The 22,277-nt window shown below is 41.9% G+C and overlaps 1 protein-coding gene across 4 annotated transcripts; it reads left to right on the top strand.

Moving 5' to 3' along the window:
* Positions 1 to 1,058: 1,058 nt before the first annotated feature.
* Positions 1,059 to 22,115, top strand: LOC121327244 (zinc finger FYVE domain-containing protein 9-like). 4 transcript variants are annotated; one of them, XM_041271161.1, is made up of 19 exons: positions 1,059 to 1,432; positions 5,134 to 5,347; positions 6,813 to 6,915; positions 8,732 to 10,500; positions 11,062 to 11,161; positions 11,550 to 11,726; positions 12,188 to 12,363; positions 12,680 to 12,803; positions 13,137 to 13,259; positions 14,347 to 14,502; positions 15,120 to 15,344; positions 17,030 to 17,112; positions 17,580 to 17,684; positions 18,312 to 18,462; positions 18,768 to 18,848; positions 18,977 to 19,139; positions 20,589 to 20,694; positions 20,986 to 21,162; positions 21,429 to 22,115. In XM_041271161.1, exons 3-19 carry the CDS (start codon positions 6,846 to 6,848, stop codon positions 21,588 to 21,590), a joined length of 3,948 nt encoding a protein of 1,315 aa, XP_041127095.1. In that variant the 5' UTR covers positions 1,059 to 1,432; positions 5,134 to 5,347; positions 6,813 to 6,845; the 3' UTR covers positions 21,591 to 22,115. The 4 variants fall into 4 exon arrangements, with proteins under 4 accessions (XP_041127095.1, XP_041127094.1, XP_041127092.1 ...); XM_041271160.1 differs by having other exon boundaries at positions 1,060 to 1,432; positions 5,134 to 5,332; positions 12,680 to 12,824; XM_041271158.1 differs by having other exon boundaries at positions 1,060 to 1,432; positions 12,680 to 12,824.
* Positions 22,116 to 22,277: the final 162 nt, after the last annotated feature.

The raw sequence follows: 22,277 nt of genomic DNA, 5'->3' as shown, positions 1-22,277 counted from the left end.
TATGGTCTGTCTGAGAAATGTGACCGTTTCTGGCAGCAGCACATGGGTTATAAACTAAACACTGATAATTTAACAGTTGATTTTTGAAGCTGCAACTACATTTAAAATTATTTTCCGAGTCTGCACTCTATCGGTAGTTTCACAGACCCCAGCTAGCATTAGTCTAGCTAAGGTGCCATTAGGCAGTCCAGGATTTGTGATAATCAGGGTCTGTGAAACCAGCCATATGTTCTGTATGTTGTGATGTAATGTAACATTACAACTTGATGACATTGGTGTTGAAAGGTGCCAGAAAGAGCCTGGAAACTGCACTATTGAGGCAGAAACATGTTCATCAATTAAACTGGGTCAAAGTATTAGACAGCTCTCGATTAGTTTTTAATTATGAAACTGACTGCACAACACAAATTTTCAATGTGATATTTACCAGTAGGAATGATCAGCAGACATGCAAAAGATGGTGATACAGCTCCTATCAAATGTGCAACAAAAAAAGTTTGTGTATTCATAATCCCTTGCCATCTATATGCATCAGCAAAATGTATATAATTTCCACAGTATGTAAATATTATGGTTCTCTTGACGATTTCTGTTGAACAATATCCTTTCCAAGTTTCATTAAAACTATGTAAAAAGTGTTTTGTAATTTACTTATGGACAGACAGGTCAATATATCTTCAGATTCAGAAACTGTTAATAACTCACTAACAAGTTTCATTACGATTGTCAACTGGTATGTGTGTTCTAATTAAAAAGACCCGATATACATCTGTCTAGCATCAATCAAATTAAGAACCAATATTTATGTAGACAGCAAAGCAAAAGAAAAATATACATGTAAAGAGATCATACCAGATCAACAAATTATATTAAAGAATATAAAAATAGATCTGTGATCAAGCAAAAAAAAAAAAAAAAAAAAAAAAAAAAGGTGAACACTGTAATAAAATAAAAAACAGTTTAAAAAAAAGCGATGCAGTTCCTCACCTTCTCTCCTCCATGGTAAAGGGGCGCTATCTCCTGCTTCACTTCCAGAGACCGCAGTTTGTGTGCTGGAGTCGGGAATAGGGAGATCAGGCTAGGGTGCAGAGTAGAGAAGAGAGTATGAAACTAACGCCATTGTGGCTCCAACGAAGTGTCAGCGTCCTGTAGCAAACAGGAAAGCACATTGAACCAGCATGGCTGACACAGCTAGAGTTTCATAACCTCTATGCTAAATCTTAGCTGAGTGAAGGGGATCCTCTTTGTGCTTTCGCTCCTCGACTAACTCTGACTGCTGGACATGTCGGAGTTCACACAAGGAGACTTACAAATCAGCAACAAAATAAATAAATAACCAAGGAGGAATAGATTTGAAGCGTTGCATTTTTAAACAATGCATTAATACAGAAGGTTCGTGGCGACCGGGTTTATGAAGATGAGGGTGCCTCAGGTGAGTGTTTGGTTTTTTTGTGTCATATTGAGCCACTGTTGATGGGTATTTAGTATTAATTCAGATCCACGAATGCAACTCGGACTTTCAGTTTTAAAAACAAACACAGACGAAGAAGCGAGGAGTCCTGCCCTGGAACCAGTCCAGATGGTAAGAGACGTGTTTGTTTGTTGTTGATTTGTTTTACTGGCGAGAACTAAATGTAGTACAATTTTAAAAGCCTGGATTATATTTGAATTCCACAGGCTGATCGATGAGAGCATGGTTTGTTTGTTTTTTTGGCTGTGTGCTGTAATTGTAAATGTCAAGAAGAATGATGCAACGTTTACGAAAAGTGTGATTGTAATTTTCTAGCACAAACGACTTAGCTGTACATCATGCAGACGGAGGTTGTATGTCATACTGTTTTAGGAATGTACATCGTATTTTTTGTATTTGTAAATGTACTTGGCATTCACAGACACAACGCTGCAGTTAGTTTTGTTCACTGCCACTGTAACACGAATAATAATTGCTTTGATCACGTGAAAAAGATAGAGCATTGCGTTTTTTTCGGTAAATTTCGAGGGTTCAAAATTTGATTGAAATATGTAGTATAGGCATTTGATTGTTGTGATCTGTGTTATTAATTCTGCGGTTCCTGAATTTAAATGCATCTGTTCTGTGGTTCGATTCCACATGATCGAAGGAATGACAGCTGGTTTAATATTCCGGTATTGCTTATGAGTTTACACAGTCTGTGCTATTATTAGGTTGCTGCTTCTTATGTACAAACCGTACCCTTGATTCCATTTGTAAATGATTTCCAAAGAGCTGTGATTATGAGGATCCGGCCTGTTTTACTGTATTGATCAGACACTGACAAACGAAGTTATGAGTTGCATTGCTTTGCATTATATTATGTGCAGAACCAGGAGGTAGAATCTTGCGTTTCGGGACTTGTTCAAACGATGCTACGCTTAAGCATCGTTATTGTGTGCGGTTGCTCTGCAAGTGATATACACCTAGTCCATGATCTACACATCTTTAACATTGTACATTAGCAATATACAATAGAGAAAATACATTGAGAAAAGGCCCGTCATGCAGAAACTGGGGGGTGTTTGATTTGTGCTGTGGTGGTAGTGTGCATTATAATGCCGTGTGCGGTTTGGTTATTGAGTGATGCAACATCGGATGTAATAGTATCTGTGGTGACTAATAACCCCGTGGCATCCTCCCTGATATTTTTAAGCACGTTTTAAAAAAAAAAAATAAAAATAAAAAAAATAGTGCACTATTAACTGCTACTTGACGTGTTTACATAACGTCAAAACACCCGTGCCAATTTCTGCAGACATCTAATTTAACGATTCTATCACTGCACTGCTAAGCTAACCAGTTTTATTTGTACATTAGACCGTGCTACATGCAGCCTTGTTTTTTTTTTTTTGAGACAACGGGTGTAATTTCCTACGGACTGGTTTCTTATAGAAGTTCCATCACAGACTTTCATTTGTCTGCAGTCTATTACAAGGGTTTCATAAACTCGATTTCTTGACTGTCTCAGTGCGTTGGAATGGTTTGTAGAGTAGGGGTACCCAACCTGTTCAGAGTCGTGTGTCAATGTGGAAATGAACACTCGCAGTACAAGTATATGCACAGTGAATATGTACGTCGTGGGATTGAGGATTCATCGTTACAAAATTTTGTAAAGGTATTGCACACTACTTGCAGTACCGTTTATATTTAGATGCGTTACTGATTCTCAATTCACAAAGAAGTATGACCTAGAGACCAACTTGTGTAATATAAAAAAGTTACATTAAAATAAGATTTTACTACTGCAGTGATGAAACAGTCCAGCCCATTATTAAAACAAAATGAACTAAAAAAAAAACAAAAAAAAAACCTGTTTACTTACTTTAAAGTGTATAAGTTATCTTTACAGTAGTTCAGTTATTAGTGAATGGCTGGATATTTAGTGACCAAACTGCAGGCTGTATAGTTGTATACATGTGGCTTGCTATTTCTGTAGATGGTTGAACCCAGATCTTTTGCTTAACTAGTCGAATTGCCTTCTAAGGGACAGTCACAGAAACACACTGTCATTTTTTTAATAAAATCCCAGGACTGTTGTAATTAAATGTGGGGGTCACAATTCTTAAGAAATGCGGTATATTTGGATTCAGCAATTTTATAATGTGGTTAAACGCTTCAAAGGAAAATGTACAGCAGTATAATCCTTCATAAATGACAGTCACTGTGGCTCCTCCCATGAAGTTTCCAGTATTACAGTATGATACTAATATTTGCATAATCTGAAGACAGATTCATTTTCCTTCTCCCATCACTGTTAGTTTAGGTCACAAATTTAAGCAGATGAAACATTAGGGATTTTAAGAATCTTTTTAAACAGTAAGATGCTTCAAATTGCTCAACAGTAAATGCACAGAGATCTCCATGGTTTCAGGAAGAAGATAGTGTGACATGCAAAACTTGCTGGAGGCTCAGTGACACTGATGATGTAGCCTATTGAAAATATTTGTCTTTACAACCTACAGTCTGCACCGCGCTGTCCGTGTGGTTGGAAATTGCAGTTTGCTTTTCCTCACTATGCTGGTGTAACAGGGTGATGTTGCATACGTGGGTCGTCGCTGAATAATACCCAGACACAGAGCAGTGGGTGTTGACACGCAGCGCAGGCGGCCAGATTTAATTAACACAGGTGCTGCCACTAGTGTCAGATTTAATAAACAAAACAAAGCTAAAAACAAATCTGCCACACAAGGCGAGCGCTAGCCTCATTAAAACGGATGTCGTGCTCCAAGAACCTACTACACTACGAGACCCTCTCTATACTGGTTGGGATCCACATCTCCTAAACTAACCTACTGCTGTTGCTCTCGAAGTCCCGGCCTCCCAGCCATTCTGGGTAGTTACACCAATCCCTGCTGGGCAGAGCTTTCACAGGCACTGTCTTGCAGTTGAGGGGTTCCGTAGTAGTTATCCTGCGAAGCGGACGCGCTCCTTCTCGATGTAAACAAAGTTCCCCTCTGTGTAGCGCGTCGGTGCAGTCTCCTCATGCTGTGGCTCAGGGGCCTTTTGAGCTGCGCTCAAAAGAAAATAGGAAGACGCATTACTGTAATGCCAAAAATTCCACCCTGAAATGTGTCACAATGTGTGTCATGGCCCTCTAGGCTGCTTGTATGATGCATAGCAAACGATAAACAATGACTCGTTAAACCCCTAATCAACGCTTGCTGTGGGAGGGAAGGGAACCGCATTTGAACGTACAGTGTACTACAGTATTTACACTGAATAACGCTGGAAAGTTCCCACTTCTCCATTCAATCAGTGGGATTCTGCTTCTTATACCCAGTTCAAGGTTGGGCAATTCTGATCCCTGGGGAGGCATTCCATGCCAGGTATACTGTAAATAATGAAGTCATTTGCATCCTGATCTACTTTCTTATCTAAATGCTGGTTGTAATTGTTTTGAAGAGACTATGGCTCGTGTCTGCCTGCCATCTCTCTTTTGGGTAACCATCGTTTCAAGTCATTGGGTCCATGTAGGTATTTATTTTGTACATATAATGCTGGGGATGCTACTAAACCATAAATGATATTGCCTTTACCTGTCTCCCAGTCCACTGCTCAAACCCAAGTCCTTCCTGCTTCCGAACTGGGAGAGTAACCGAGATTCCTGTTGCATGTTGCAGGTATGGGTACACTGTGCATGCATCACAGGACCTAGTGACTGCTCAGTGAGGGGCGCCATCCCCTGCAGGACCATCTCTGTAAACACACACCTGTGAGGAGGGGAGGAAACCACTGATTCATCCCCGGAGACCAGCGCTGGGAATGTCTCGCTGCGCCCCACCAGCCTAGAGCACAGGCCCGTTGTGAGGGGGTGTGGTGGTACAGTTGCTATTGGTATTTGTACTGTTTAGCTCATTGATGCTCCTAAGCTCTTCCTCTGGGCACTTAATGTCCTGGAGTCTTTGTGCAGCACACACACGTTAGTATTGTTTCATGCATTATAGAGGAAAGTAACATTGATCATTTGAAAATGTTTCAAGAATAAAAGGGACACTGAAACAAAAATAATGATCAACGATTTTTCTGCGCTTTTTTTATTGAAATGCCAACCAAGAAAGTTATTTATTACAGTTCTGTTTACAATCCGTTGAAAATAATGTAACTTCCTCACTCCCCCAACATGCATGCAGACTGTATATACTTCCCTCAATGCAGATTGTGGGTAGGTCCTAAGATGGGACTTTTGCGAGACTATGCATTGATCCAACAATGCATCAAATCTTTATGATCGCCATAAATCGTCCAGTCCAACCTTTTATTTTTTGATTGATTACAAAGCTCTGACGACAAGTGTGATTGAGCCAACCCTCTGCCAATCTAATCAGTTTAAGTGTTCAATCATTTACTAGCTGTGCCATCTAATTGACATTTCTTGTTCTGATGAAATGATGCAGCAGTGAGTCACTGTGTGTGCTGGTGAACGTACCCTGTATAAATGCATCTGATCAATAGTAATAATAATAAGAAGAATGAATGCTGCACTGTGAGGCTGTGCCCAGTAGGTGATGATCGTTGCCTGTGGAACTGCCTACCTGCCAGTTGGTGTATCGCTGGAACTGTGCAAGCTCAAAGTGCTGGATTTCAATGCCCTCTTTTATTAAAAAGCAAATGCAATCATTGCGTGGCCCCCTTTTTCAGTGCAAAGTTATAATCTGAATTCTAAGGAGTTTTAATGCTTCAGGCTCCACCACAGTCTGAAATAGTGCTCTTCTAACCCACTTTTTCTAAAGCTCTCTACTTAAATTTCCATTTGCAAAATATAACTGCTTTAGACAGTGTCACGGCTACGGCTTCTGACTTTACAGATGCACTTCAAATTGAAATGTGACCAACAGTAACCCAAAAGACCTATTGCTGACCCGTTGTGTCATCTAGGATGAATAATGATCGTATTTATTTTCAAGTAAAATGGCAGCATGGTGTGTTTAAGAAAAAGAAAAAAAAGACATTTTACTGTTTCAAGCTGCTTACTTTTGCTAATAAACCATCTACTGTAGTTTATTACTGTTTAGAAATGTTCTTTTCCAAAGCCGTTTCAAAATAAAATAAATTTTAAATAATTTTAAATGTTCTGTTTCAATTATATGTTTTATCAAACCAAATCTCGGTACTGTGATTAGTGTATGTTTGATGCTGCCCATAGTAATTTGATGGCTCACTGTCTATTGTGGACGATATGTGCACCACCCTTATTCATGTCCAGTGTATCCTTTTTTGTGAAATTTGCAGCCGTGCTAAATTCCTCCACCCTAAATCTGCTGCTTGTTCCTAATGGGTGTTGTCTTTTTTTTTTTTTCAGGCAGACGCATGACAGGGAGGAGCTTCCTGACTAATGGAGAATTACTTCCAAACAGAAGCCTTTAACCTTGACAAGGTGCTGGATGAGTTTGAACAGCATGGAGGTGAGCTACTATTTGTAATTTGCGCCTGCCAGCATCTAACCAGAGACATGGGGACAACCTAATGGCATGGATTTCTTAACTTGTCAGGTGGAGACCCTGCTATTAACTGCACCCTTCACCCATTTTCTTGGTCTCTTATTCATTGTAGTTTGTTGATTTACACTTTCTGATTCAGTCTTAAATACATTTTAATGCATGCCCATTTGTATTGTTTCTATTGCAGTGCTAATCTTAAATAAAAGTACTCCATCTGCTTTAACTGCCTGTTATACAAATATTTCTTTAACTTCCCCCTTCTCTGCTGTTCTTTTCAAATGATTAAACAGCAATTTCTCTGCTCCAAAATTGCCTGTGCTAAAGGACTCCATTTAATACTGACTTTATCTATTTGGTAACTGTCAGGTTGTAGTAATGGGATTGGATGGTCTCGGAGCCTTTTGTCAGAAGCTGTTTTAAAACACTTTATAGTCTGGATAGTCACACAGTAGCCTTGTGTAGCAGAAACTGCTAGAGCAGAGAATGAGGGTGGGGCTAGAAATAATCCAAAACAAACCTGGTTAGCTCATAACTGAGCACAAGAAGTTGTTCTGTTTGTCTGCCAGACATGTTCTGAGAACGTCCTAACAAGTTCAAAGCTGTGCCACACCCATGAAAAAGAGTTTTGATCAAATAGGTTTGTCCTGTTGGAAGTTAGTAATGATGAGCAGTTAAATCATGCTTGATTACTCTTTTCTTTGGGAGTAACTGCAGTAGCTGCCCCATTGGTGGAATTGATTGCAACAGAACTGCTGGTTCTGCTGTTTATATTGGGCAATGCAAACATGTTGTTTATCCTCTTGAATTAAATGCAAGCCCAAATAGCTGCAATAGATCCCAGGTCTAGCAACTTGCTGTATTGTTTTTTCTTAAGGTGTGTTAGACCCAACCTTCGTTTCTATGTTGGCAGTGTTCTGCTCATGGAATGCATGTTGTGAGGTTGACAGTCTCCTGATAGACTTGCACAAGTGCAACGTAGCAGTTGTAGTTTGTCAGAGATAGGCAATGGTGAACTCCTGCCAAATAATTCACCATGGCTACACTCAAGTCAGTTTAATGTCTGTTTTCTTCAGCCCGTGAAATTGAAGTTGCTGTCAAAGTTAGTTCATTTTCAAAAGTTAATCTGTGATTTTCTATTTTTTGTTTTCATGCATTTAAGTGCAATATTGCCTTACAAAACACACTACTTTTTAAGTCTAGTTTATTTTCACGTTGGTGTGTTTGTTGTTTTTGTCTAGCCGCTGTGAATCTTGTTGTATGCATTTATGTGTTTGACTTGTTTTGCCTTTTGGGCTGGGCGGCAGAGCTGTATATTTAAAGAATGCTGAGAAATGCTAATGGGGAGGGTGTGGAATTTCTCCATTCTGTGAAAAAACATTCAGGTGTCAGCATGATGGATGTACGTTCTGTGGAGAGGACAGAGGGCTGGCGAAAGGGGGCTGGGCTGCAGCTGCAGATTTGAGATCAGTCCCGGTCCCAGCACTGGGCACAAACACAGCCTCTCTCATAGAAATATTCAGAAACCGTTACTGCTGGGCTGCTAACTCCCATACAAAAACATCTGTACGTGCATATTCACCACATGCACACATGCCTGTGCATTTAGGCACATGCGTGTGATGTAAATATATTTTCATTTCATCATGCTCAGCGGTGGTTCTCAGATTTTTTGCTTTAATCTCCCTGTATAAAAAGATATCTTGACAACCACACCACAAAACATACGGTTGTATTACATAGTGTAAGGTGGTCTGTAATAGTTTTTTTATTCCCTCCACAGATGGGACGGACACCCCCACTTTATCAGATGCAAAGTGGTCTCAGATATTAGCTCCGCCGTCTCATCTACTCTCCCTCAATCCAGCCCTGGCGAACCCAGGTGAAAGCGAGGGCCTGTATACCAGAGATTCCCAGCTGAGGTTCAAATCCCTTTCTGAGACACCGGCTGTTGACAAGGGAGGAGGAGGTGGGAATAACTGCTCAAACGGGAGTGAACGAACCCCAGATGCTACCCGTTGGATCAACGAACATCATGAAGCAGACAGTCAAACGCTCAACAAAAATGTGGACTTTGAGGTGTGTCCAAGTCCCCAACAGGAGAACACTGTGGAACATGACAGCAGGACAATGTTAAATGTGGATACTGGGAGCTGCCCATCACAGTTTAACAAGGGAAGCCCAGCTCTTGAGAACGGTTCTCCAGAAATTGTTGGTATCAATGATTGTGCAGGGGGGGGTTGTAATCTGCCACGCTTTGAGGCCACTTCAGATAATCGCATGGGTATTCCAGATTTCAGTTGTTTAGATGTCTGCAAGAATGAGGTTTCAGGTCAATGCGAAGATAATCCTTCAGAACTCACTAGTGATTGTCCCATTGCTGCAGAAGTAGAAAAAGAGAGCAGTGGTTTGTCTACAGCAGATGAATGTACTGTCACTGCTGAACTTGAGAGGATTGGCTTCGAGCCACCACAGTATGAGACACTCCAAAAAGATGGCTTGATCATTGGGTCACCAAAGGGAGTTGGGGACACCAGTGAGCCCCACGGGCATCAGGTCCCTGGGTGCAGAGAGAGCAGTTTTGTAGCAACTGGATCAGCCGAATTTATGGCGCTTGCAGGAGACAATATTTTAGAGTCGTGCAATAGTGGTTATGCCAAAGCGCATTCAGAAGGGATGGTTAATGGGGGGATTGCCGGATTTAGTGAATTTGGGGAAACCCAGGCACCAGATCAAAATGAGCTTGATGTGTCCTCCATCGGGGAATTAAGCCACACCGAAGAGAATGACAACATAGCTGTCTGTCTTGCTGTAGAAGGAGAAAGGAAATCTGAATCTGCGGTTTGTGCAGAACCCCCCTTCTGCTTTCTTCTGAACGGTTTGGACTCGGATGAGTTGCAGAGGATCATGGATGAGGACCCTGCCTCCCAGCCTCCTTCCTCCAAAGAAGACTCGGTGACAGAGGAGAAGGAGATGGAGGAGAGCAAATCAGAAAGCTATGAGCAGACAAGGGGTCTTGAGGTGGGTGTGGCAAATAACGGAATAACTCCAGGACCTCCCATCACTTCCAAGAAGCTGAACAGCAGCGGCCTGCAGCCTGTGAGCATCCCCATTGGTGGTGCCCGGCCAAAGCAGCCAGTCAAACTCAAACTGCAGATGCCCCGGCCACTCTCTGGCCAGGTGCAGAACGAGCTCGGGCAGCCTGACAAGAACAAGAACGTGGAGCCGCAGAGTCAGACGAACATCGGAGAGCTCCTGTCTGGAGGAGAGGGCTTTGGAGTCGAGACAACCTTAGCAGGTCCCAATGGGGAGCACACTGGAGCCTTTGATACAGGGTCCTCTCCTACCCCACCTGGCATGCTGCTGCCCCCTGATAGTCCTGATAACGACCTCCAAGCAGAACACTTTGGGGTTCTGTCCAAAAAGCCCTTCTCTGCTCTAGGGGAGGTTGCCCCAGTTTGGGTCCCTGATTCGCAGGCACCCATCTGTATGAAGTGCGAGGCCAAGTTTACCTTCACCAAGAGGAGGCATCATTGCCGGGCCTGCGGGAAGGTAAGTTGACACGCGAATAAAGACAAATGTCAGTGTGTCTGTATAACTTGACCATGTAAAACGTTTGAAGCGCAATAGTTAAAATGGCTTAAACAAGCAATTGCCTGAAGTTTATTTGTTGTAGTATCGAAGTATATAAACTAGTATTTGTACTCCTGGAAGTCAGTGAAGTAAAATCAAGCTTTGCTTACTGCATTCAGCCTTCCATAGTAGTCTAAAATCCCCTGGCCAGTGTTGCATGAGTTTGATACAGTACCTCCGCAGATCATCTCCTTTTGCAGGCCCTTTTAAAAACCCTGACGCAGTGATGCTCCAAATCATTTTATTTATCTTGAGATCACCCACACAGCAAGGCCACTACATGCAGGCTGTAGACGAGGGACATCCTGTGATAGCTGGTCTCCTGCTTCTCCAGCAGGTGCAGCGGATAGTTTATTATTGCTGCATTTCACGCCACGTTTGTATTTGTATTTGTCACATTCAGTGTTCATGGAAATTGCTGATTCAGTAGGGTATGACTCCTGTGTACATACTAATTCTTGGTGGTCTGTTTGTCTGTAGGTGTTCTGTGCAGCGTGTTGCAGCCTGAAGTGCAGGCTGGGGTACATGGATCGAAAGGAAGCCCGGGTCTGTGTCACTTGTCACTCGGTGCTAATGAATGGTAAGTACTGAATCTAAAGGACTAGTTGTAAAATAATTCCTGTTTAGCTCACATTCCATATACAGCAACTTATAGTTGAAGGGATTTGGGGGAAAAAAAATTGATCGCTAGTATAAAAGTGCCCATGAGCAGCCAGTTGGCTCTGATTTGATGTGACGAGTCCGCAGGGTGTTTAGCAGGATCTGCAGGTGATTTATTTAGTTTCTGGCTCAAGCTGGCTCCTTTATGGAAGCCGGGAATGACAAATCAGCAGAGGAGTCTCGCCTTTCATTGGATACGACTAAATGAGCCGCTACGATCGGCCCTCTGTCAAAGATGGTCAGATCTGCTGTCTTTCCCATCGTGTCTTTTTTTATATGCGAATGACCTCTCGTTTCCTGTTCTACAGCTCAAGCATGGCAGGACATGGTAAGCACCTGCAACCAGAGTCCGAACCCCAACAACCCTGCCGAGTACTGCTCCACCATCCCCCCCCTGCAGCAGGCACAGGCCTCTGGGGCTCTCGGCTCGCCCCCGCCCACTGTCCTGGTACCAGTGGGAGTCCTGAAGCAGCCTGGCAATGAAGGTATGAACTTAATCACTCATTAAGGGAGTAGTTGGTGGCATATTTAATAATACAGTTCCATACCCTGGTAGTAGAAGCACAGGACAAGTTTTATAAACGCAGGTTTTGGCTGGTGCCTTCACTGGAACGCTGTGGTGTAATGGTCCCAGCTCAGGACTAGATAGTAATGAGGCTAAGTCTGTTATTAAATGGTTGGAACCATTTTGATATTGGTATACACTCTGGGGGGGGGATGAAATCGATATGATCATAAGTAAACCTTTTCATTGTATGTATTTGTGGCAAGAATATGAATTGAAAATGCTGATATTAAAGTGCTAGAACTTAAGTGAGATGCGGTAGTCTGGCATCTGATTGATAGTGTTGCTTTTAAGCTTGTATTACCGTATGCATGTAAAAAGGGGGCTCGAGCCACTTAAAATTAGTGTTGCTGCATTGAACAGTGTTAACCTTCGCTGTAGGCACGCTCCCCCGGGACCAGAGGCGGGTCTGGTTTGCTGACGGGATCCTGCCAAATGGAGAAGCGGCGGAGTCTGCGAAGCTAGCAGTTGGTGGGCCAGCCCCTTCAGGACCCCTGGCTGTATCACATGACCCCTCCAAACTGCCGGCAGCCAATCCTGCAGCTACTTCTTTTGAGGTAATGGTTTGGATGGGTGTTAACCCTTCATTGGACCAAGCCAGAAGAAAAGGCAGTGTTGAGATGCCTTTTATAAATTGATTTTGCTGAAGGAGGGATGGAATAATAATATTTTGTATCTGTTCACCCATACTGTTGGTTGTAACCAAAGCAAGAATTGTCTGCAATCGAATATCCATTGGGATTATGTTACTTTGCATTGTCAGTGTTTTTAACTTGTGTCTGTCTATAATTGAGATCAGGTAGTAATGCTGTACTGTTTCCAGAGATTTCTATTCAGTTCCTGGGTAATGAGTGTAGTGTTTGCTGTCTGCAGGCTGCTTCTGACCTTTCTGTCCAGGGGAGTGCTGCTCCGGTTGGCAGCCCCATAGGGAGCTCAATGAACCTGATTCCCAAAGACGGGCTCCCTCCCATACTCATTTCCACCGGCATCAAAGGAGGTACGGGGAGCCAGCTCACAGGTGCTTGTTTATTTTCTGGAATGCCTCCTTTTTAGGAATGTAAATCCCTTTGTTTTGCTCTGCCCTGCCTCTCTCTGTGATGTTGTAAGGTTTCTGCATAAGCGGGGAAACTGTGAAGGTCAACAAGAGCTGGGAGCAGGTCCTTTTTATAAACCTGCTTCTTTCCTGAAGTCTGGACTGGTCCCTGTTTTAAGAGAGTCCAACTTCTCTCGCTGTCTTGCAAAGGAAGTTCTGAATCCCTGTGGTGGGGTTTGTTGATGCCTGAGTTCGTCTTTCCCTGGCCTAACACTGTTGCCCCCTCTCTGTCTCCAGACTTTGCAGTAGAAGAACAGCCCTCTGAAATCTCTGTGATGCAGCATTTGGAGGAGGGCGGCCCTGACCCACTTGTCTTTGTTCTCAACGCAAACCTGCTGGCCATGGTCAAGCTGGTCAACTGTGAGTACCCAGTTATCCAGTGCTGTGTGTGTGTGTGTGTGTGTGTGTGTGTGTGTGTGTGTGTGTGTGTGTGTGTGTGTGTGTGTGTGTGTGTGTGTGTGTGTGTGTGTGTGTGTGTGTGTGTGTGTGTGTGTGTGTGTGTGTGTGTGTGTGTGTGTGTGTGTGTGTGTGTGTCTGTGTGTTAGAATTTCCTTCATGTCCTACAGTAAACACTAGCTATAAAATGTGTGATACAAAACTTAGGAATCGCTTTCTAGTACAGTAATCTGTCGCGTATCCGACTGCGGTGAGACCTGGGTAAGGGCGGATGTGTAAGACATCGTAACAATTACTATAGTCACTTGTTTAGAAAGATACAGGATATTAATGCTTCTGACAGAGTAGCCGTGTGGGTGTGTGCATTCACTTCTTGGTGACAGGCGGGAGATCGAGATGGAGGTTGAAGCTGATACGCCCTGCAGGTGAACAGGATTTATTTACATAACACAGTGAACAGCTCACGTGACACTACCAGCAATGGTTGCTCATGGAGCACATACAACACAGTGTATAGAAACTTTAGTGGGATCTACAGTCTCTGAACTAATGTTCTCCATTCATTAATAAACTAACATTGCTGAAGAGATTGATCATGGCAGTAAGCAGTTAGGGTGGATACGTGACAGATTACTGATGTAAAATGTATTTAAAAAAGTGAAATTAGTTTGTTGGACACTAATACAAATCACAATACTACTACACAAAAAATCTGGTGGCACCATTCTTGACTGTAGTAAGTGTCATTGTCCTACTTTCAGAAACTTAAAACAAATAAAAGGTAATTTGTTATAAACAAATAAAAGTATACTTGAACGGTGTTTTTGCAGTTTTATCATGCTTTCCCCGTGGTTATACGATGCATTGACTGTAGTTTACTCTGGTTTGTCATGTATATTAATATGCTTTACCACACCTTGCTATTCTTTACTGTGCTTACCTGTGCTTTGCCATGGCTTTGCCAGGCTGCGTTACACTTTGCTATGCTACTGCTCTGGTGAATTGTTATAACGGGTGCTGTGTCCTTGTTGTGTTTGTGCTGTGGTCTCAGATGTGAACCGGAAGTGCTGGTGCTTGACGACGAAGGGAATGCACGCGCTGGGGCAGGCGGAGGTAGGGATCCTGCTGCAGTGCCTTCCAGACGAGAAGACCATCCCCAAGGATATCTTCAGCCACTTCGTCCAGCTCTACCAGGATGCACTGGCAGGTGAGAGCCACAGGGGAGCCCTCTGCAAATAACCCCAATTACCACTACTCTTTATCAGGTTCCAACCTCTCTATCTCTCTCCATGTTCATTTTCCATCAGAAGCTTCTGATTTTTTTCTTTATTTTATTTTTCCCCCCAAAGCAAATGGCTCGCTTTGGCTGGAAGGGATTACATTTTTTCCATATTGTTAGAAAATTGATTTAAATTGGTTTACACAGCCAGCGAATATGTAAATACACATTTATTTTTTAAAAAAGTGTAGAGTAATCATGTTTGCCAGCAAACACTGAATTATAATATCATAAGAAAAGGGCAGTATTAATGTAATTTGATTTGTGTTGCTGCTTTGCAAATGTAATTTTTAATAAGAGTGTAAATTCAAATCCTCCGGTGGTGCTAATATATTTCAGGTCCGGAAATACATGCCGAGATGTTTCAATTATTATTATTTTTTTTTTTTACTGTTGGAGTAATGATTGAATGTATTCAGATTGAACTTTTAACCTTTTCTCATTCACTAAGGTAAAATAGAGTTAACTGTAATGCTGAGTTACCCGACTTTATTTTTATATGTAATTTATGCTCGCTATTTCTTGGTTTTTCTATGTGCTTGCAGGTAGCATGGTGGGTCACCTGGGCCACTCATTCTTCACACAGAGTTTCCTTGGCAGCAAGGAGCATGGTGGGTTCCTCTACGTCACCCCTTCCTTCCAGTCGTTGCAGGACCTGCTGCTGCCGAACCCCCCCTACCTCTTTGGGATCCTCATCCAGAAGTGGGAGACCCCCTGGGCTAAGGTCTTCCCTATTCGCCTCATGCTGCGTCTGGGAGCAGAGTACAGATGTAAGTCTTCAACCCTTGGCATGCTAGCTAGCTGAGCATTAACGAATTGTATTTGTTCTATGCTTTTTGCAAGCTGTGAGTACATTGATAGTGCCTGTTTTCTCAAGCACTTGGGTACAACAGAGATATCTAATTTGTCAAAGTTGTCATCACTGTGTACATGTATGTAGTTCTTTCCATGTATATCAGGGCCAATTATATATTTTTTTGCTTCTTTCAACATTAGGATGTATATTTTAAAAAACGTATATAGATATAAGTAAGTGTGTGTGTGTGTGTGTGTATATATGTATATATATATATATATATATGTATATATATATATATATATATATATATATATATATATATATATATATATATATATATATATATATATATATATATATATATATATTAGAAACACTGTAAATAGACCCCATCAAATTACCTTACCAAAACCTTTTTTCCAGCTGTCAATAAACATATATTGTATATATATTTTAAACCTGGTAGCAGAGAGACTGGCTTTGTTGGTAGACTTTCTGTCTCTTTCTGATATATTATTGTGGGACATACACTTAATTATGTTTGAGGCTTCTTGCAAAAACAAATGTATAGTTAGCTCTTTAAAAAGTTCACTGTGGGAAAAAAAACACTGGATGTTCAAGTCACTGTTTCCATGTAAGGTAGCTCTTATATGCTGCTCCAATAATCATCTAGACCTGTACAGTGTAATATTACCATGCTGACACCTCATCCAAATCACAAGCAAATGTAAGCACGGCCATGTTTGTTTTGAGGGTGGCATGACTTTTCTCTCTTTCCAGTACTTGCAAATGTTTCTAATACGGTACCCCCAGCTTTTACAAATGCTGACAAAATTAAAGAGAAATGAATCCATTGTGGTTTTGTTTTTTAATTTATTTTTTTTTATTTTTATTCCGTGAAGTAGTATCTGTGAAATGGAGCCATGAAAGTGCATTTGAGATTTGAGCATGCAGAGCCATGCTGAGCCACATGCGGTCTGTCAAAGGCTGGATGCCTGGGCAGAGATAATATAAGGATTCATCCCAGATTGAGGGCTCTCGATACTTATTGAATTTGACTTGCAAGAAGGCAATAACCCATCTTTTGGCTTTTTTTCTTGCTGAAAGTCACTGATGCCTTTAGTCTAAAATATACATTTAATTCATTTGTACATGTTTAGCTGTGTAACAGAATGGGCACTGTTGTAGCTAGTATTTCCAGTGGTGACCTGACCACATCTACACATTTTTAGAGGTCAGAATAAGAAGTAAAGCAAGGCCACCGAGTCTTTATGGACTTTGTAGGTGCAGCGAGGGACTCCTTGGTAATCTGGACATACAAATACAGAAATGTACAAGTTTTTTTTATTTAAATTTGTTGTCTGTCTTTTTTCTGGGGAGATTTCATTGCGACCTTACTGAAAAGTCCTGTATATTAATTTGTAGTGCAGGGTACATAGAATGGATTAAAGCTTTTGCAGCACATTGCACCAAGTACTGTACAATGCCAATTTTAAGCTTATTTTCATTTTACTTTCGCTGTTCGTCTTGGTCGTCCCCCCCCCCCCGTCCCCCCCTGCATTTAATCATGCATTTAATTGTAATGCAGTGCGAAGTGATCAGTATGACATGCAGGTAATTTATGCATATTGAAGCCGAGCCACTGTTTGCTTGCAGTCTATCCCTGCCCGCTGTTCAGTGTCCGATTCAGGAAGCCTCTGTTTGGGGAGACTGGCCACACCATTATGAACCTGCTAGCGGTGAGTGTCCTGCATGTGGAAGAGCTTCTGTGCGCAGGGTTTCACAGCCACTTTGCACTGTTGTGTAAAAAACATTCAGAACAGAGCAACTTACACTTGACAGATGGAGGCCCTAGACCACCTGCAATAAAGTGGCTAAATGACTTTGTAACCACTCTGTTATGTGGATAGCTTTATCAGCTGTATATTAAATAATTGCAAAGTCTAACACAACTGGTTTAAATTGTGCTTTTAAAGGTGTGAAGAACATGCATTACAACATGTCCTAAACATATTGAAAAGTTCCAGCTGCCTGACCCATTGCTGTAGCTTTAGGATGCAGATGCATTGCTACACAGACTTCAAAACATTCATTTTTGCATCATTCCGTGACAATCTAAACATTTGTTTAGATTTTATATTTAAAAGCTCCAATTCCAGGATAGACCCAATAAGGAGTGCCCTGAATGGTCTTGTTCAATTTGCAGGATTTTCGAAACTACCAGTACACGTTGCCAGTGGTGAGTGGATTGGTAGTTGATATGGAAGTGAGAAAGACCTCCATCAAGATTCCCAGCAACAGGTACAACGAGGTACGTTTATTCCTGTAAAGGTGATGGTACAACAGAATTGATCTGGTTTTTAACAGGCAGCTCATGTAATATGTAATTTTGGTTCTCAAACCAGGTCGCAATTACATCCAGAAGAGATAAGAAAATGTTAATAATATGTTATATGCAAACATGTCTATATGGGGATTGTCTCTGTACTTGAATGCCCATCAACTCTGCTGAAAGGTCAAGAAGTATGCATACCATAGAAAGTGCTTGCTGTCTGATGAAATGGCCGGCCAGAATCCTGTAGAGCAGACCTGGCACAGACAGAAAGCAAGAGAAGACAGCCAGGATCGGAGGTCTCGTGCTTGGAATGAGCCCAGCTGGGTGATACATTAGTGCCGGAAATGTGCGTGTTGGTATGGTTCTTGTTTCCCAAGCTAAGGAAAACAGTGGAAAGCACAGGGTTACCTTAGTGATATACACAGTAAGCATATTACACTCCTGGACTGTTTTTAATTAATTTTGTTTTGTGGTAAATTAGGGTATGCAATTTATATGGTCTTGCCTTGCCAAGCCAATTTATTATAAAGACGCACACTTTAACTTGCCAGAATCTTCTGCTTCATGCAAATGTCTTAACAATCCCTGTGGTTTCTTGGGCAGCTGATGAAGGCGATGAACAAGTCGAATGAGCATGTGCTGGCGATGGGGGCCTGTTTTAATGAGCGGGCAGACTCTCACCTGGTCTGTGTTCAGAATGACGATGGGAACTATCAGACTCAGGCAATCAGCATCCACTCCCAACCACGGAAAGGTAGGGTGCAGAATGCTCTGCATAGGGAGATATGAGAGATTTTGTATCCCTATGCTTCGGTCATAATGTTTAAGTCAGAGAACTGGCTGGCATAGTTGCATAGGAGTGAAGGATTTGTTTTATTTTTGTAAATCTGCCACTTTTGATTCTTCAACAGCTCATATCTCATGAAATGTATTTTTAGGCATGTGGAAACTCTTCTGTAATGGTACACTTCACTTGTGACACATGACTTTGTTTCCAGATATAAACTGTCGAATGATGTTAGCTTTATATTTTTACCTGTTCTTCTTTTTGTGGTTTAGTTACAGGAGCTAGCTTTTTTGTGTTCAGCGGTGCTTTGAAATCATCATCTGGGTACCTAGCCAAGTCCAGCATTGTAGAAGGTAAGGACTCAAATTCTGCTTGGTTCCCTGCCTGCTGTTCTGAATCTAGCTTTTCTGCAGCTTCTGTTTGTGCTCCTCTCTGTACTGGTGTTGAAATAGTTTAAACTCGCTCTCTTCTTCCACTCCAGACGGAGTGATGGTACAGATCACAGCAGAGACGATGGAGGCTCTTCGGCTGGCGCTGCGGGAGATGAAGTCCTTCACGATCCCCTGTGGGAAAGCAGACCAGGAGGAGCCCCAGGAACACGTGCAGGTGCAGTGGGTGGAGGAGGACCGGAACTTCAACAAGGGGTGAGAGTGTACTACATTGTAACTTTATAAAATCACCACAACTAATGTTTTGTATAGCCATTAATCGGGATGTAAATGCTGGTAGACTATAATAAGGTCCAAAATGAAAAATTACCTGTATGGTAACAGTGTCCTGGGACACAGTCAGCATGGTTTTAGGAAAGGAAGATCATGTCTAACTAACCTGCTTGATTTTTTTTGAGGATGCAACATCGATAATGGATAATTGCAAAGCATATGACATGGTTTATTTAGATTTCCAGAAAGCTTTTGACAAAGTCCCGCACAAAAGATTAATTCTCAAACTGAACTTCGTAGGGATTCAAGGAAATGCATGCGCATAGAGTAGGGAGAGCAAAACATGTAGAACACAAAGTACTGATTAGAAAGGAAACCTCAAAATGGAGCAAGGTAACCAGTAGCGTGTCACAGGGATCAGTAATAGGTCCTCTGCTATTCCTAATCTACATTAATGACAAACTTGTTAAATTTGCAGATGACACAAAAATAGGAGGGGTGGCAAACACCGTTGCAGCAGCAAAGGTCATTCAGATTGATCTAAACGGCATTCAGAACTGGGCAGACACATGGCAAATTATATTTAATTGAGAAAAGTGTAAGGTACTGCACGCAGGCAATACAAATGTGTATTATAAATACTATATGGGAGGTAGTGAAATTGAAGAAGAAATCTATGAAAAAGACCTAGGAGTTTGTTGACTCAAATGTCTTCATCTATACAATGTGGGAAAGCTATAAAAAAGTCAACAAAGTGCTCGGATATATAGCGAAAAGTGTTGAATTTAAATCAAGGGAAGTAATGTTAAAACTTACAATGCATTAGTAAGATGTCATCTAGACTATTGTGTTCAGTTCAGGTCACCTTGCTACAAAAAGGATATTGCTGCTGTAGAAAGAGTGCAAAGAAGAACGATCAGAATTATTCCAGGTTTTAAAAGGCATGTCATAAGTAGGCAGACTAAAATAATTGAATCTATTCAGTCTTGAACAAAGAAGGCTACGCGGAAATCTGATTCAAGCATTCAAAATTCTAAAAGGTATTGACAATGTCAACCCAAAGGACTTTTTCGACCTGAGAAAAGAAACAAGGACCAGGGATCACAAATGGAGATTAGCTAAAGGTGCATTCAGAACAGAAAACTTTTTTTTATATATTGAATTGTGGGGGTCTGGAACCAACTCCCCACTAGTGTTGTTGAAGCTGACACCCTGGGATCTTTCAAGAAGCTGCTTTGTGAGATTCTGGGATCAATAAGCTACTAACAACCAAACGAGCAAGATGGGCAGAATGGCCTCCTCTCATTTGTAACATTTCTTATGGTCTTAGATGCAATAGGCTTGTTGAATAATTTGACAAGAAAAAGGGTTAAAGTAGGTCTTCAGGGGAACCTCCTCTCTTCTCATGCCTTCATTATTGTTTCTCTGCAGGGTCATCAGCCCCATTGATGGAAAATCCATGGAGTCCATCACTAGTGTGAAGATATTCCATGGCTCCGAGTACAAAGCCAATGGAAAGGTCATCCGGTGGACAGAGGTAGAGACACGACATCCTTTGTAGCTGTTTTTGTGTTCTTGCGGCCGTCTGTGTATGCACCTGTCGACCACATGCATGTTTTGTGTATGTGGGTCTAGAAATTATGTTTGTCACCGTCTTAGCTTTCATGCTGTTATTTCCTTCAGGATGTTCATGTTGGACCTTCTTCATATTCACTTGGAGACAAGCCTTTCCTGTGTTTCGTGTTTAAGAAATACATGCATGCACAAATAAACTAGAAGCAGAGTGGTTCTGTGATCAAGCTCATCTCCTCCTCTTTCTTGTGACCAGGTGTTTTTCCTCCAGAGCGATGACCAGCCAAACGGCCCGAATGACCCTGCTGACCACAGCCGCCTGACTGAGAGCGTGGCTCGAGCGTTCTGCGTGGCACTCTGCCCTCACCTCAAACTGCTCAAGGAGGATGGGCTGGCCAAGCTGGGACTGCGTGTGACGCTGGATTCTGACCAGGTTCATTGCTATTAACACAACTTTTATTTCCATTACAGTACCAATGTTTAACGAGGCTTAGAAAAGTAATCATTTTAAAATGTTTCAGTCATTCTCTTATATGTATATATGTAAACTACATTACAGTATATAACATGACCACTCAGACCTGAATTTGTTTAAAATGTTTTTTTGATATACAGTACTTGCTTGCATCTGGATTTGTAAAAATGTAGTTGTAAGGAATGTGAAAGGTGAGGACTAACCCTCCTCTCTCGTCTCTGCAGGTGGGGTACCAGGTCGGCAGCAATGGGCAACCTTTGCTCCCTCAGTACATGAATGACCTGGACAGTGCCCTGGTGCCAGTGATCCATGGTGGAGCCTGCCAGCTGAGTGAGGGGCCTGTGGTGATGGAGCTCATTTTTTACATCCTTGAGAACATTTCCTAGAGGGGAAAAGGTCCCAGTGGCACCTCTTCCTCCTGCTACATCGACTTTGCTCAATCATTTGCACTTGAAATTGCCTAAAAGCTGTGCTGGAAAGCGTTCCTCTCGACTCCAGATATTCTATGCACCGTTTCAGACTTCTTTCAGGACCAGGGCAGCTGAGTGTCAGACAGACACAGGACAGTCTTCATCTAGGATTGTTCTACTGGGAACAGGGCCAGCCTTACCAAGCTAACAGGTTACCACGTGAAAGTGGTACCCCTCAAAACAACTGTTATATTCTGAAATTCTTGTCACTGTGATGCCCCTGGGCGCTGACTGTGGGGTGCACCTTGGTTTATTGTGGAGCCTTTGAGGATCTCATTATTGCTGCCCTATGTTGCCCCACATTTGGTACCCACCAGAGGCTGGCTGTTAATACACAAGGCACCCAGATTGGAGATGAGCAGAAGAGCATGTGAAAGTAGTCTTCATTCACAACAAGGACTTTCCTCTTCCACAGAAATTGTGCTCAGAGGTTATATAAAACTAGAAAAAAATGTGTACACAATTTTGGCTATTCCCCTAGCCAATAAACTTTTGGCTTGTTTTATGACAGCTGTTTAATTAAAATACACAGCTAGTTATACCTTAATTGGTTGAAGTTGAAATTATGGATGACTTTTGACATTTAACATTTGTAGCATCTCT

Source organism: Polyodon spathula, chromosome 14 (genome assembly GCF_017654505.1).
Source record: "Polyodon spathula isolate WHYD16114869_AA chromosome 14, ASM1765450v1, whole genome shotgun sequence".
NCBI lineage: Eukaryota > Metazoa > Chordata > Actinopteri > Acipenseriformes > Polyodontidae > Polyodon > Polyodon spathula.
This window is presented reverse-complemented; position numbering and strand designations above follow the sequence as displayed.